This window comes from Littorina saxatilis, linkage group LG12, assembly GCF_037325665.1.
Source record: "Littorina saxatilis isolate snail1 linkage group LG12, US_GU_Lsax_2.0, whole genome shotgun sequence".
In the NCBI taxonomy this organism is placed as follows: Eukaryota; Metazoa; Mollusca; class Gastropoda; order Littorinimorpha; family Littorinidae; genus Littorina; species Littorina saxatilis.
The window spans coordinates 1,973,940-1,991,025 of record NC_090256.1 but is presented as its reverse complement, the minus strand read 5'-3'; the positions used below and the strand labels follow the sequence as shown (position 1 = coordinate 1,991,025).

Below are 17,086 nucleotides of genomic sequence, written 5' to 3'. Positions count from 1 at the left end.
CCCACACTGTAAAGGGCTTGAAAGCATTCACACCACTGGCCAGTACTGTAAACGGCTTAACAACATTCGAATCCCTGGACCACACTGTCAAGGGCTTGAAAGCATTCACACCACTGGCCAGTACTGTAAACGGCTTAACAACATTCAAATCCCTGGACCACACTGTAAAGGGCTTGAAAGCATTCACATCACTGGCCAGTACTGTAAACGGCTTAACAACATTCGAATCCCTGGACCACACTGTAAAGGGCTTGAAAGCATTCACACCACTGGCCAGTACTGTAAACGGCTTAACAACATTCGAATCCCTGGCCCACACTGTCAAGGGCTTGAAAGCATTCACACCACTGGCCAGTACTGTAAACAGCTTAACAACATTCAAATCCCTGGACCACACTGTCAAGGGCTTGAAAGCATTCACACCACTGGCCAGTACTGTAAACGGCTTAACAACATTCGAATCCCTGGCCCACACTGTCAAGGGCTTGAAAGCATTCACACCACTGGCCAGTACTGTAAACGGCTTAACAACATTCGAATCCCTGGCCCACACTGTCAAGGGCTTGAAAGCATTCACACCACTGGCCAGTACTGTAAACGGCTTAACAACATTCGAATCCCTGGCCCACACTGTCAAGGGCTTGAAAGCATTCACACCACTGGCCAGTACTGTAAACGGCTTAACAACATTCAAATCCCTGGCCCCCACTGTAATGGGCTTGAAAGCATTCACACCACTGGCCGGCACTCAGAAGGGCTCAACAGCGTTTATCCTGCTGGTCTTCTCTATGAAGGGGTTGACAGCATTCACACTGCTGTTCTGCACTGTAAACGGTTTGACAGCTTTTTAAACCCTGGCCTGCACTGCGAAGGGGTTGACTTGAAAGACAAAGCAGTGGTTGCACACTCGCACTGGCTTGGTATGGCCGAAGTGGGGAAGAGACACAGCATTCGAAGAGCAGCGTCCGCAAAATATCTGCATGAACATAAACAAGTAACAGTGGTTATCATGGTACATGCGTATGACTAATTTCACAAAAACCTACATCTGAGAGAAAACACAAACATGCACACAGACAGGCACTCACACACGCATGCACACACACACACAGTTCAAGTAAATCAGTTACATGTACCAAATAAATGCACTGGTGAGCAAGCGAGTCAATCAGACTTTGCAACAGTGAGTCAGTCTAATAAAACTCATAGGCCTGTTACCCGGGAATCTATGGAATTTACTCAGTTCACTATCATCTAGGAATACGAACAGTGACCATCCAGGTTACAGTAATTCCTGCATTTGAAAGAATGTGGCTCCGCTTGATTGGGATTCAAAGCGGGCGACCAGGCGATCGCCCGCCACGTGACGCGGGCGATTTGATCTAAAGTACCAATCAAGCGCAATCGGGCCATAAACATGGCTGCCAATTTGTTGCTGTTGGACGAGTTGTTCTTTAGTGATGATAGTGATGCGGAGTACGCCTACAATATGGAGTGTGAATGCTTGGAAGTTACACATATATATTGGAAGTCACACATAATTATGTTTGATCTCCGGTTGAAATGGTTTGCAAGATATTGACCAATTGAAGGGACTGGCTGACTGGTCAAAAGCCTCGAATCTTGTGATCTTGTCATTTGACAAGTCATCTGCATGGAATCGTCATCGATTCACATTCAACTTCACTTGAAATTACTTCAATGAATCCTATCTAAGCCCCAAAACACACTTTAAACAATCACGAGTACTTAGATTCAACCCAATAATTAAGCACAGAAGCGTGAACACGGCCTGAAGGTACAACTTTCTCTTCAGAAGTAAAAGATTCACTTACTTTCCACCCGTGGCGGCCATTTTGATCTCGCATCAGCCGATGTGTTTTGGTCGGGCGAGGCGGGCTAGCCCGCCGGCTTAAGCCGGTTGATGACCCGATTGTACTTGATTGAAAATACTTCACCCGGGCGATCGCCCGGATTCCAATCAAGCGGAGCCTCTCATAGAAAGCACTACACATCCTAACCCTTATGCTGCTACTGCAGTTACAATCTTCGCATTTTTTTGGTGACTGTTTGCAGAAGAAAGTGAGGTCTCCCACCATTCATACAGCAACATCAAGCCTCTGAGAAATACAATCAAACCAACCTTTCCGCAGTTCCTGCAGTGATGCCGGCGCCGCACAAAGGTAAAGGGTGTCTTGCAGGACATACACATGGGGGACTGGTCATCTGGTATCCACGTTGGTGCGTCTGTAAATACATGAATAATCAAGTCCACTGTCAAATCATACGCTTTATGGACTTCAGCAGGAACAGAGAAGTTTACAGGGTTTCATTTACTAGTGTGCCTTGCTCCATTTGCGCATAACATCTCAACATGTCCCATGGAATTCCCTTCAGTGCATCAAAAGGCGCACTGAGATTACGTTCCACTGCGCCACCCCATGCACACTTTTCACAGGAGAACAATGTTCGGAAAGACCTAGGCAAAAATGTGCACCAAGCCGAGCAACTTGCGAGTTTGTGAAATGCGCTGTGATTAGCTTTTAAAATTTAATTCATTAGTATTCAACCAATCCTGCGAACTACCTGTGGGGGACCGATCTGTGCTTGCGCGTTTACCTCTGTGGAAACTGTCAACACAAGCGATATCAATTGAAATACAGACCCACGTAAAAAAGCAATGCCTCCGCACAAAAAAGTAAAGTTACTTCCCGGTCATGGAAAGATATATATGTATATCCTTTCAACTGCCTCGCCCATCAACCTCAGGTGATGTTTGCATTGAAACAACACAGAAGAAGATGGCGTCTAAAGCGGCAAAAATGTCGAACAACTTGCTTCTATTTTCTCTCTCACACACACACACACACACATACTAACCTGATACACTGGCACATTTGCATATTATCATATGGCACCAAATAGAACTATTTTGCATCTTTCGACAAAAGCATTTTCGGACCGTCTAGCCTTCTTTGCGCTTTTTGCCATCGACTATGTAATGTCCCATCAGAATTGGTTGAGGGGGACAAATATCCCATTGTCTTTTTCTTCCAGCCTAAACCCTGCACATACACACGCACGCACACAATCAACACCTACACCCACACATAGAGAGAGAGAGAGAGAGAGAGAGAGAGAGAGAGAGAGAGAGAGAGAGAGAGAGAGAGAGAGAGAGAGAGAGAGAGAGAGAGAGAGAGAGAGAGAGAGAGAGAGAATAATACCGCTGTCCTGTCTCACCTCCTGCGCACACACACACCGACAGTCAACCCCCCACACATTCACCCGTATACACACAATCACCCCCCCCTCCCACACACACACACACAGGCAGAATAATACTGCCGTCCTGTCTCACCTCTCAGACTTCTGTTGGGAGGAACATCCTGACCAAACTGTTGATGAAAGAAGCGCGCCCCTCTGCGTCGGTAGCGACGGAACGATTTCTCGTCCTCCATCATCACCGGCTCGGAGCAGTTAAGGTTGAAGACCACACGCAGAATGTTCCTCAGGTCACCTGCAAAGTTGGTCTGGAGCTGGTCCGCAACACCTGTTGGAGGAAGAGGGGTCATTGAAACAAGGGGTCATTAAAACAAGGGGTCATTGAAACAAGGGGTCATTGAAACAAGGGGTCATTGAAACAAGGGCTCTTTGATTAGTACTTTTTCCCAATTCAACTGTGCAACAAAGAATGTTCTTTAACCTGTTCGCTGCCAGCAAATGTTTGTATACAAAGCAATAACTGTATTTACCTGAACTGACAACTTACAATGCACTCTTGATATATGTATATATATATAGATATATATATATGACTTGTGTCTGTCTGTGTGTGTGTGTGTGTGTGTGTGTGTGTGTGTGTGTGTGTGTGTGTGTGTGTGTGTGTGTGTGTGTGTGTGTGTGTGTGTGTCTGTGTGTGTGTCTGTGTGTGTGTGTGTGTTCGCGATGCACGGCCAAAGTTCTCGATGGATCTGCTTCAAATTTGTTGGGCATATTCAAGTAGACCCCGGACACAACCTGGTCGATGAGAATTTTCAACACGTGCTCTCAGCGCGCAGCGCTGAACCGATTTTGGTTTTTCCGTTCATCTTCCCAGATCCATTCCCAGTAACTCTTCCTTATCTTCTCCAGTGTTTTGCGTTTATCTCCCTTCCTTCGTGTGGCGTCAATCCATATTCCCATTACTATTTTTAGAAGGTCACCGTCCACAACGCTCAATCCATATTCCCGTTACTATTTTTAGAAGGTACATCTTCTCCAGTGTTTTGCGCGTTTATCTCCCTTCCTTCATGTGGCGTCAATCGCGTACGGTGCGCCACTCACCCGGCGACCGGCGAAGCGGGTATTCATCTAGTATACACCACACACTGTAACAATAACACTTACAGTATTGAGAAAGCTTACCTGAGATGCAAACAAAGAGTCGATGAATCATGTCTGAGCTGCTGCGGAATCGTGCGCGGGCCTGGTTGCGATTGGCCAGCTCTGCGGCCTGCACTGCCAGCGCAATCTCCTCATCGTCGTGGCTCTCGGAGTTGTAGGAACTAGTCTCACTGCTCCCACAGCTGTATTTCATAAAACAACAGCAAAGATGAGGACGTATTTTGATCATAAAAAAAAAACCCCAACAAAACATCTGATACAGTAATTGAGAAATGTTAGATAATACGGATGAAATCCAACCCATGTCCTTGTTCATTCAATTTCTTTATTAAGTATGACTTCTGTCAATGAGTTAGTTTCACATTTTCTTGTATTTCTTTCTTTATTTGGTGTTTAACGTTGTTTTCAACCACGAAGGTTATATCGCGATGGGGAAAGGGGGGGGGGGGGGGGGGGGGGGGGGGGAGATGGGATAGAGCCACTTGTTAATTGTTTCTTGTTCACAAAAGCACTAATCAAAAAATTGCTCCAGGGGCTTGCAACGTAGTACAATATATTACCTTACTGGGAGAATGCAAGTTTCCAGTACAAAGGACTTACATTTCTTACATACTGCTTGACTAAAATCTTTACAAACATTGACTATATTCTAATTTTTCTATACAAGAAACACTTAACAAGGGTAAAAGGAGAAACAGAATCCGTTAGTCGCCTCTTACGACATGCTGGGGAGCATCGGGTAAATTCTTCCCCCTAACCCGCGGGGGGTATTTTCTCGTATACATTTCCAAGTTTAAAAACAAATTCTTAAAAAAAAGTCTTCATTTATGTTATATGAAGTCTTATATCGCGCGCGTATCTCCAGACTCGGACTCAAGGCGCAGGGATCTATTTATGCCGTGTGAGATGGAATTTTTTACACAATACATCACGCATTCACATCGACCAGCAGATCGCAGCCATTTCGGCGCATATCCTACTTTTCACGGCCTATTATTCCAAGTCACATGGGTATTTTGGTGGACATTTTTTTTTAATCTATGCCTATAGATACAATTTTGCCAGGAAAGACCCTTTTGTCAATCGTCGGATATTTAACGTGCACACCCCAATGTAGTGTACACGAAGGGACCTCGGTTTTTCGTCTCATCCGAAAGACTAGCACTTGAACCCACCACCTAGGTTAGGAAAGGGGGGAGAAAATTGCTGACACCCTGACCCAGGGTCGAACTCGCAACCTCTCGCTTCCGAGCGCAAGTGCGTTACCACTCCGCCACCCAGTCCTTGGTCACTTGTTCCTCAATAACAGCAAATGTGATCTGTTGGACCACCATATGAAGCAAAGAACAGAAGAAATAAGAAACAGATCTGTACCATAAACCAATCTGAAAGATCCCTGATGATCATAAAAACAAAATTAAAGCTGAGAAAAGTACAAGTAAAAATAAACAAAAGCACAAGGAGAGGTAACAGTAACACTGCGAGAAGGACGAACAGGTAATAAACTAACAAAGAAACATACAAGCAAACAAAACCAGACAGACCAAACAGAACTGGAAGCAAATCCAAACAAAACACAGAAACAAAACACAGAAACAAAACAACAAAACACACACACACAAACCAGCAGCAATGCGGTTTACAATATTCTTGTTACCTGTCTTGATCAGATTCACAGTCACTAGTAGAGCTGGATCCTTCACAACTACTCCCGCTGGATGTTTCCATGACATTCGGCGTCAATTTCTTCTCCTTCTTCTTCCTCCCCTTGGCATCGTGTTGACTGTGACTGGAGCAATCTGACCAGTTGTCAGCATACTGTTTCAGCCTGGCCTCACTCCCTGCCGCATCACGCTGTGACTTCAAACCCTGACATTTGTGCGTCTGAGTTTTGTGAGAAGTTTTTGACGTCTTCCCTCCGAGAGATTTCTTACTCCCACCACCAACCTGCTGGCTTTTCTCCACACTCTGCAAATTGCCTGTTTGAGTTGTAGAATTAGAATTTGCTGCAGCAGAACGGTGAGCCTTTGAGGACTCTGTTTTATCGTCTCTTTTTTTAGATTTGTCTTGCTTCTTATTCGTGGTTCCTTTTGGCGTACGGTGGGGGGAAAGAGATGATGCCGAACTGGCTGTGGAAGGGTTGGAATGCTGTCGGCGATGGTGGTGGTGGTGGTGGTGGATTTTGGAGGACTGGTCGTTGTTGATGGCACTGTGGGGGGTCTGGGTACACCTGTCACACCTGTTCATTTCTGCAGAAGTATCACAACCTCCAGCATTTTCAGTGCAATTCGCGTCCAAGTTTGTCGCACCAGCATGTGAAACACAGCCGGTTTCAGAAGGGATGTTTTGATTCTGGGGCTCAATATCACAAGAAGCTTTCAGCGTACAAGCGCCATTGTCGGTATCACAGCGAGAAACAGAAGCACAGTCACTGGTTTGGGAGGGTAGGGCTAGACTGGTGTCATCACGAGGGGGGAGGTGTACATGAGGTGTGTTGTGGGCGGTGAGGTTAAGGTCAGCAGAGCCGGTGAGCATGGCGTCAAGGTGAGCCTGCGGTGTGAGGTCGGTGAGAGTGGCGTCAGTGAGCGGCGAGTCACTCAGGTCACTACCACCACTGCCCATAGCGTGAGCTTCAACCGTTTCCGATTCATCGGGGGCAAAAATGGCCTGCACTTTCTGCAAGACACCACGCAACTGCCGAGCAGGTAGGTGAGAGACGTCTTCGGCGCTGCAAGACGACATTGTCAAGTCCGCCACCCGTTGCCCACAGTTCTCTTTGTTGTCATCTTCGTCATCAAAGCCACTGGGATTAGTTCTACCACTGTCACTTCTTCCTTCAGCATCACCGGTGTATTTGTTGACACTTTCCGTTTGCTCATGCACAGCATCCACCTGAGAGTGTGAGGCTGAACCTGTGTCCGCAGAACTGTGCGAAACAGTGAGAAGCTCTGCCACACTCTTAACTTGGGATGCAGCAAGCTCTGGTACTTTCACTGCAGCACTCTCACTGCTTGGCTGGTGTAGAGGAGACACTCCAGAGGAAGGGGTGTAGAAATTCTCCTCCTCATCATCATCATCCTCCTCCTCTTTTCCTGCAGCAGCCGACCCACACACAGTTTGACAGGAATCCACAGCACTCTTCTCTGCAACAGCACACTCCATGCTATTGCTACACTCAGTGTCTTTTCCTTGATCACAAGAATTCAACCCCTCCTCACAGCTACGATGATTATCATCAGCGCTGGTTTCAGCATTCCCTGCCTGTTCCATGCAAAGCTCAACAACCTCGTCCATGGAGGGGCTGAGCAAGGGGGACGGGAGGGCAGAGTTGGAGAGCAGCTGGATGGAATCGCTGGAGGAGATGGTGAACTGGCTGTCGGATGTGCTGATGACGTCGCTGTGCAAGCCCGAGTCGTTGCTGTCGCTCTTGTTCAGGTTGCGCTCCTGCCGAAGGGAGCTGCTGGTGTTCTGAGGCTCCACGGTGACGCTTTCTGACTCGCAGAAGACGGCGTCAGGAGAGGGAGCGTCTGGCGCCCTGTCTGACTGACACACGATGTCCTCCATACAACATGTCCTCTGTCCTGGCTCCACGGGGAGAGACAGACTGTCGGAACAATCGCTGCCCAGCTTGTCCAAGCTGCTGCACGACGAATCGTTGTTAGGCCTGACCTTCTTCAGCACTGGGCTGTCCGTCTGCACGCCGGTGGTGGTTGTTGTGGTGGGGGTGGTGCTGGATGTGGTGGTGATAGTGGAAGAGGATGAAGAAGTGTTGTTGCTGCCTTGAGGGGTGTTGGAAGACAAGAAGTCCGGTTCCTCCTGACTACACAAGGCCCTCTCTAGAGTCGACAGCTCTGCCACTGACAGGGTGAACAGCAGTTCCCTGGAACACAAACAAGCAGAATATTTGATGCGTCAAAGAAAAATAAAAGTGTAGTGTAAAAACCAATTCTTCACTATAGTAATACAGTGCTACCTGCAAAGTAAGGCCCCTACGGAGAGAGGACACCTCCACAAGAGGATACCTGTTGGTATTTTCTCTACAAACGTTACCAAAATATGCCCGAATGGACTGAGGGGGGTGCAACGGGGAGGAGGGGCAACAGATGCGGCATGAGGAAGAATAAGCCAGGATATTCCCTGATCAAAACCACTATTTGAAACGTCATGACTTTGGTCAGTTTTTTTGTGCTTGTTTGACTGAAATTGGATTTTTATTTATACAGTTGCATATACATATCTGGCTTTTTATTGGCCGGAAATCGTGCGAGGTGTGTCCTCTGGATGTCGTAAAAGAGTAACCGTACTTGTTAAGTCAGCAAAATCGAGTTGGTATTTTTCAATAATTTTTTTTCAAGGGTCAAAAACAGTTCCAGGCTCTGGAGAAAGAATAGTGTCAGTTGGTGAATCAGAAACACCGACATTGTTCTTGACCCTATCAAAAAGCCAGAACTCTGACTTCCACATGCACCCCTAAAAAGAAAATGGCAGTACCTGATTTTGTACAGTAGTGTCTGGAATGGTCGAAACATGTCGGACATGTTCCACGATTGGCTGTCTGGGTTGAGAGGTCCATCCAAAAATAACAGCAAACCACTGAAAACAACACAAAAATAACAGCAAACCACTGAAAACAACAGAAACTGTATGAAGTGAAAATGGGTGAAAACTCTTGGGAAATTACCCCTCACCTCCTTCAACATGAGCATCTTACAATATTTAAAAAAAAAAAAATTGAATTAAAAAAAAAACAAAAACATTCAGCAGTCACAGACATTTTTGCATGGATTAAACCCTGATTTCACTTTTTTTTTTTGATCGAAAAAACCCACAAAACATTTGCAGTCAGAGGCAGTATCAGAAAGGAATAAAGAGAGAAAAAACAACATGCAAATACTCACATTCAAAAAGTCACTTCAACAATCAAAATACAAGAAACGTATCTGCACCTACCAGACAATGGCCAGGCGAGGAATGGTAAACATCAAAGCAGGATCATATTCATCTATCATGTCTGTTGTGATGTAGCCTAGAGACTGGGCCCTGAACAAAAATCAATACCATAAAATCAATGACAGTCACTGCTGGATTTACTGCATACAACCTGACTCAGGAAAACGGTTAGAATTAAAATTTGGGAGGACAGGCTGCATCAGATAGGTGCACAAATATGCATTTCCAAATGTTTCATCCTCACAGTACCGTTATTGAATAGTAATGCACAAAGATCTGTCAAATGTTTCATCCTCACAGTACCGTTATTGAATAGTATTGCACAAAGATCTGTCAAATGTTTCATCCTCACAGTACCGTTATTGAATAGTATTGCACAAAGATCTGTAAAATGTTTCCTCCTCACAGTACCGTTATTGAATAGTAATGCACAAAGATCTGTAAAATGTTATACAAACAATAAAGGATAGGTATTTTATAGTGTGTGCAAATGTCCCTAATATTAAGTGATTGATTCAACAATACACTGGACATTCTCATATAAATGTACATGACTTCGCAAACAATCCTTATGTTCATAACTTGCAAAAAAAAGCACTCACTGAGAATCAAAAAAACCAACAAAATATAAAAAGCACAACAAACAACAAACAACAAAATAAGACAAATTGTACTGCCAAATAAGAAAAGGAAAAAGGAACCCAACAATAACAACAACCCTGGTCAGACAAGCTGTTGAGTACATTTGCATTTGCTAATGTGAATGATAATGACGTCGTTTTCTGACATAATTACCTGATGACAGTTTCGGAGAAGAGCACTGTGATTTCCTGAATGGTCTCATACTCTTTCACTGACTTGACAGGAACCATTGCACTCACATAGCTGTGGGAAAAAGTAATAATAAATCATAATATTCATCCTTATAGTTTTATGGAATAATAAAACCTCACATGAGCATCATTAAATATCATGCACCAGAAAAAGAAAAAGCACATTCGAAGAAGAAATTGTTTGAGGCAAATTAATATAAAAGAAAAATATATGTGATCCCAGTTAATTCATTAAGGAGGCTTATGTGAAGATAACTTTGAACAACACTGACAAACAGGCTTAACCTACCACTACTATCCCCACAAATAAAGTCTATCATGAAATTATGAAGGTAACAGCAGAGTTTGGAAAGTATCCAAAATAAAAGCTGAGAACTCCTACATTGTGACACAGCTTAGCAACATGATGATGTCCACAACCTTTAAAATGGGTTTGCAGGGTTAAAAGGGAACTCTTATTACCCTGACATTTTGCAGTTGGCTTTGATGATAACACACTCTTAAGTAACTGTCTATGATGATAAAAATGGCAAAACATGTTTTCAGATGCTTTTCTTCCTACAACTTAAAAAAAAAAGGGTTTCCTTTCTGCAAAAAGTTCTCTAGTTTTACCCTACTACATCTTGTTCGTAGGTATATGTTAAAATAACGGCAATATACTTTATGTACATTGGAAACAGGTCAGACAAAAAGACCAGCTGAATCACTGGATAGAAAATTGGGATCTTTCTCCTTCCACCCCCACGTAGCTGCCATCAAACATCATCACTATCCCTTTTAGGGTTTTTGAAAGGAAGTGTGACAGACACCTAAAATGATAATGTCATCAATCGCTTGATCAAACATCCCATGTCTATTGAGCGTTTTATGGCGTGACCTAATTAACGGTAATGCAGCAAAGCCCATTATCTACAAACGTCTTTCTGTACGTTTCTCAACATGAAGCTGTAAAATCAACACTTTTCTCAAACAATTTTCTGAAAGATTGAGAAAATTCTAATTCATTTACTTTCAACAACAACACCAACAAAATAAATCATGGACAAACCTGAGTTCAAATTCTGCAAAAAGCTTGTCAAAAATGGTAAGTGCTTCTCTTATCTGAAACAAAAAGAGTCACACAAAATGTCAGTATTGCACACCACAAAATGCGTAGAGAGAAGCGCACATTCGGGAAACCAATACTATTGCTATTATTAAAGGCTGCTGATGTACAACTACAATAGACCCACAAAATGGAAGACACTGTTATGTTGTGTAAGAATGGTTGAAACATTTTGATGTCTAAATCATGAATTGATAAGATTGTGCTTTATGTCACTTGTTTAGTATACCAGTCACCGAGTCACTTGTTTAGTATACCAGTCACCGAGTCACTTGTTTAGTATACCAGTCACCGAGTCACTTGTTTAGTATACCTGTCACCGAGTCACTTGTTTAGTATACCTGTCACCGAGTCACTTGTTTAGTATACCTGTCACCGAGTCACTTGTTTAGTATACCTGTCACCGAGTCACTTGTTTAGTATACCAGTCACCGAGTCACTTGTTTAGTATACCAGTCACCGAGTCACTTGTTTAGTATACCTGTCACCGAGTCACTTGTTTTAGTATACCAGTCACCGAGTCACTTGTTTAGTATACCAGTCACCGAGTCACTTGTTTAGTATACCAGTCACCGAGTCACTTGTTTAGTATACCAGTCACCGAGTCACTTGTTTTAGTATACCAGTCACCGAGTCACTTGTTTAGTATACCTGTCACCGAGTCACTTGTTTAGTATACCTGTCACCGAGTCACTTGTTTAGTATACCTGTCACCGAGTCACTTGTTTAGTATACCAGTCACCGAGTCACTTGTTTAGTATACCTGTCACCGAGTCACTTGTTTTAGTATACCAGTCACCGAGTCACTTGTTTAGTATACCAGTCACCGAGTCACTTGTTTAGTATACCAGTCACCGAGTCACTTGTTTAGTATACCAGTCACCGAGTCACTTGTTTAGTATACCAGTCACCGAGTCACTTGTTTAGTATACCTGTCACCGAGTCACTTGTTTAGTATACCTGTCACCGAGTCACTTGTTTAGTATACCTGTCACCGAGTCACTTGTTTAGTATACCTGTCACCGAGTCACTTGTTTAGTATACCAGTCACCGAGTCACTTGTTTAGTATACCAGTCACCGAGTCACTTGTTTAGTATACCTGTCACCGAGTCACTTGTTTTAGTATACCAGTCACCGAGTCACTTGTTTAGTATACCAGTCACCGAGTCACTTGTTTAGTATACCAGTCACCGAGTCACTTGTTTAGTATACCAGTCACCGAGTCACTTGTTTTAGTCTACCAGTCACCGAGTCACTTGTTTAGTATACCTGTCACCGAGTCACTTGTTTAGTATACCTGTCACCGAGTCACTTGTTTAGTATACCTGTCACCGAGTCACTTGTTTAGTATACCAGTCACCGAGTCACTTGTTTAGTATACCTGTCACCGAGTCACTTGTTTTAGTATACCAGTCACCGAGTCACTTGTTTAGTATACCAGTCACCGAGTCACTTGTTTAGTATACCTGTCACCGAGTCACTTGTTTAGTATACCTGTCACCGAGTCACTTGTTTTAGTATACCTGTCACCGAGTCACTTGTTTAGTATACCTGTCACCGAGTCACTTGTTTAGTATACCAGTCACCGAGTCACTTGTTTAGTATACCAGTCACCGAGTCACTTGTTTAGTATACCTGTCACCGAGTCACTTGTTTAGTATACCTGTCACCGAGTCACTTGTTTTAGTATACCTGTCACCGAGTCACTTGTTTTAGTATACCTGTCACCGAGTCACTTGTTTAGTATACCAGTCACCGAGTCACTTGTTTAGTATACCTGTCACCGAGTCACTTGTTTTAGTATACCTGTCACCGAGTCACTTGTTTAGTATACCAGTCACCGAGTCACTTGTTTAGTATACCAGTCACCGAGTCACTTGTTTAGTATACCAGTCACCGAGTCACTTGTTTTAGTATACCAGTCACCGAGTCACTTGTTTTAGTATACCAGTCACCGAGTCACTTGTTTTAGTATACCTGTCACCGAGTCACTTGTTTTAGTATACCAGTCACCGAGTCACTTGTTTAGTATACCAGTCACCGAGTCACTTGTTTTAGTATACCAGTCACCGAGTCACTTGTTTTAGTATACCAGTCACCGAGTCACTTGTTTTAGTATACCAGTCACCGAGTCACTTGTTTAGTATACCAGTCACCTAGTCACTTGTTTAGTATACCAGTCACCGAGTCACTTGTTTTAGTATACCAGTCACCGAGTCACTTGTTTTAGTATACCAGTCACCGAGTCACTTGTTTAGTATACCAGTCACCGAGTCACTTGTTTAGTATACCAGTCACCGAGTCACTTGTTTTAGTCTACCAGTCACCGAGTCACTTGTTTAGTATACCAGTCACCGAGTCACTTGTTTAGTATACCTGTCACCGAGTCACTTGTTTAGTATACCTGTCACCGAGTCACTTGTTTAGTATACCAGTCACCGAGTCACTTGTTTTAGTATACCAGTCACCGAGTCACTTGTTTTAGTATACCTGTCACCGAGTCACTTGTTTAGTATACCAGTCACCGAGTCACTTGTTTTAGTATACCAGTCACCGAGTCACTTGTTTAGTCTACCAGTCACCGAGTCACTTGTTTAGTATACCAGTCACCGAGTCACTTGTTTTAGTATACCAGTCACCGAGTCACTTGTTTAGTATACCAGTCACCGAGTCACTTGTTTAGTATACCTGTCACCGAGTCACTTGTTTTAGTATACCTGTCACCGAGTCACTTGTTTTAGTATACCAGTCACCGAGTCACTTGTTTAGTATACCAGTCACCGAGTCAGTCGACTGCTCATGAGTAAACAATAAGCAACATAACCTTTCCCCAATGTAGCAAATATATATACATATACATGTAATGATGTATATAAAATAACTGTCAATCTGCTCACATGGTCAGTTACGACCCTTTCTATGATATGTCAGTTACGACCCTTTCTGTACTCGCACTGCTTACCCGTTCTGTGTACTCGTTGATGTTCACCAGGCACTGGTCTCTCAAGATGTGTCGAAGGCTGTCCAGGTTTTTGGTCAAGGCTCGTGCCAGAGGACGCATGGCTGCACTTTCTATTTCACGATTCATGATGCTTGATCCAGCAGCAAGGCACTGGTAAACAACACGAGAGAGATGAATCATCAAACAAATAAAACTCTAAATCATCCTCTCTGAGCAGTTTTTCTTGCTGTCCTAAGTATTAATTTCAATAAAGATCTTTTCTTCTCCTCAAATGAACAACAACATTAATTTTAGCACAACAAGACCAACAATATTTCTCAGAACAGATGATTGTTCTAATCATTTCACTCAAATTATACTGAAAACTTGATGATCTTCTATCTTTTTGATAGTGTCTTTTTCATAATTATTTTCCTGAAAATAATATTTTTCTGAAAAATTGTAACTTAAACTGAGTTGAAACATTACATCAGGTTTCACGCTCTAAAAAACAAATTCACAAATGGCATTTGGTTGACATGAATGATATGTATTCAAACCACTGTTCAATCAGTGCATTACAAAAGGCCGCCACGCAGAATCCACTGCTCCACTCACCTCAGCACCGAACCACAGCTGGCCAGCGAGGTTTTCCTGGACAACATCATCAGGAAACTTGACCCGAAAGTCACGAGACGTGCGAGCGTAAGGAATGGCTTCCACCATCATTCTCTGCACGATCGTCAGAACCTTGTCTTGACACGCTCGCAGCTGTGTCACCAGGGCCTGACATCGCTCTGGGTCCTTGCGGCTGTCAAAGCTGTCCAACTCTGCTGCAACCCGGTTCAAATCCTCGTCGGCAAAGTAAAACTGGGCCAGCAGAGATTTGTCTGTTTTCTGTGCAGAGAATAAAAAGTAAAATATATAGATTACAATTTACAATTACAGGGATCGCATTAACCTTACATTTTTTTGATTTTTGATTTTTTTTACTGGTAAAACTACTAAAACTAAAAATCTCAAAACACCAGAAACGATAAATAAAAAACTCACAGCAACTGTGCTGCAAATACTATTACTGGTCATAATCATATCATTATCTTGCCTGCACTTGTAAGCGTTTGTCTTCTCAGATCTCTACTTCTTGCTAATATGTATAGATCTAATGTACATGTGCTTGCACTACATGATATAACTGCATGCATAAGGGAGGTATACCGTATAGTTAACTTTTAACTTAAGGGAGAATTATAAGCAGGAGCTATTATTACTGCTGTTTCTATCATTATCGAACAGTAACAAAAGAGTAACACTTTGTGTACTATTAGTATTAGCTCACAAAACTGCATGCATTGCATCCTGATTTACGCAATCAGAGTGTATACACTTTTTTAGAATCTTGTATATATACTCTGACGTTAACTTCTGGTCGCGAAGCGAATTTTGCCATTAGACACAACCTTGTGATACTGGAACGCAGAGCAGTTGATTATAAGAGTATAAAGAAATGAAAGCAATCTGATGCTGCACGGCCATTGCTGTAACGACACTAGATTATATTCTCGGGGTGTACTTAAAAGACCAGACACTAAACCGTATCAACACTCTGAGCGTCATTCGACGCCACTTTGCAAAGGAACGCTTCACTTTCGATTCATGGTATCAAAGTATGACAGACAAAAACAAACACAAACTCGAAACTGATGCTTCACGGCAGATTAATATTATTGTCGGAGTTTGGAACACACTTGAAGTGTGTATTGACTTATAAATGGTTGATATACCATGTCACCCATGTGAATGTACATTATTTGCCAACCCTCGACACTCCGAAAAAGAGATAGCAGAAGTCCACATGTCAGACTGAATTTTCATTGGCTACTTCCTAACGACTTGTTATGGGGAATTTCATTGGCTACAGATTTGTAACAGAGCTTTTCATTGTCTGAGTGTATTATACCCATTGATCCTGTATACACTCGGAGTGCGTATAGCTTCTGCCAATTAACAATAACAGTTTCCTGTAAAAACAAGACTGTGAAATACGCATGTGGTCATGCGCAGCGCCAATGATAATTGATACTGTAAAATGTATGTAGATACATGTGGAAAACACCAGCTGTATTCAACAACAACAAAGCTGAGGATGTTTCTCTTCCTGACTCCTTAAGTCAGTGAGAGTTCAACTTCGAAAGTCCAGAGTACTCTCACTCTCAGTACTCTTCTCAGACCTGAGGTTCCAAATCCAAATGGATACAAGTTACAACTACAAGTACAAGTCAAAACCAAAAACATAATAATGTCCTATGATTAAATAATACTTTTTGGCTATCTGTCAACGAGAAATACAGTAGTCTACTAAAGTATATACAGACAAAGAGATGTCTACTAGTACTAAACATTCACCAACAGAATTAGTCATCAATCTGTAACAACATTATTAGTGTGTCAATGGTCAATGTATGCTAGTTCGCGAATCACTACTGCTTTCTTCCTTTACATGCTTCATGAAGGCAGGCCTCGTAGTAAAACGAACTTGAATACAATCTCAAAACGATGGTGGACGACTAACCTATTTTTTTTCTGTATCACTTTCACAAATCATACACTCGTAACAAATCAAAATGACACATTTCGTGATTTAGACACCCTCACAGACCCCGTATAATATCTGGGCGAATGAATTAAGATAAAGGTTCTTACCTTTGGCTTGTAAAGCCATTTTCTGATGGAGTTCATGTTCTTAACGGCTACGACGTTGTCATTTATCCGGTTACAAAATAATCAACTAAACACAAGCAAAATGTCTCACAAACACAATGTTCACTCCATGGACTAAGACCTCTGCGCACGTCACAGTTACGTCATCAAAA

General features: G+C 42.9%; 1 protein-coding gene across 1 annotated transcript; it reads right to left on the bottom strand.

Annotated features, from left to right (window-relative positions):
• Positions 1-747: 747 nt before the first annotated feature.
• LOC138981031 (lateral signaling target protein 2 homolog) lies at positions 748-17,054 on the bottom strand. Its single transcript, XM_070353827.1, has 12 exons — positions 16,917-17,054; positions 14,832-15,110; positions 14,235-14,384; positions 11,215-11,267; positions 10,129-10,218; positions 9,334-9,423; positions 8,875-8,976; positions 6,041-8,263; positions 4,405-4,565; positions 3,359-3,550; positions 2,144-2,247; positions 748-976 (listed from the first exon to the last, which is right to left on the bottom strand). Exons 1-12 carry the CDS (start codon positions 16,950-16,952, stop codon positions 848-850), a joined length of 3,609 nt encoding a protein of 1,202 aa, XP_070209928.1. The 5' UTR covers positions 16,953-17,054; the 3' UTR covers positions 748-847.
• Positions 17,055-17,086: the final 32 nt, after the last annotated feature.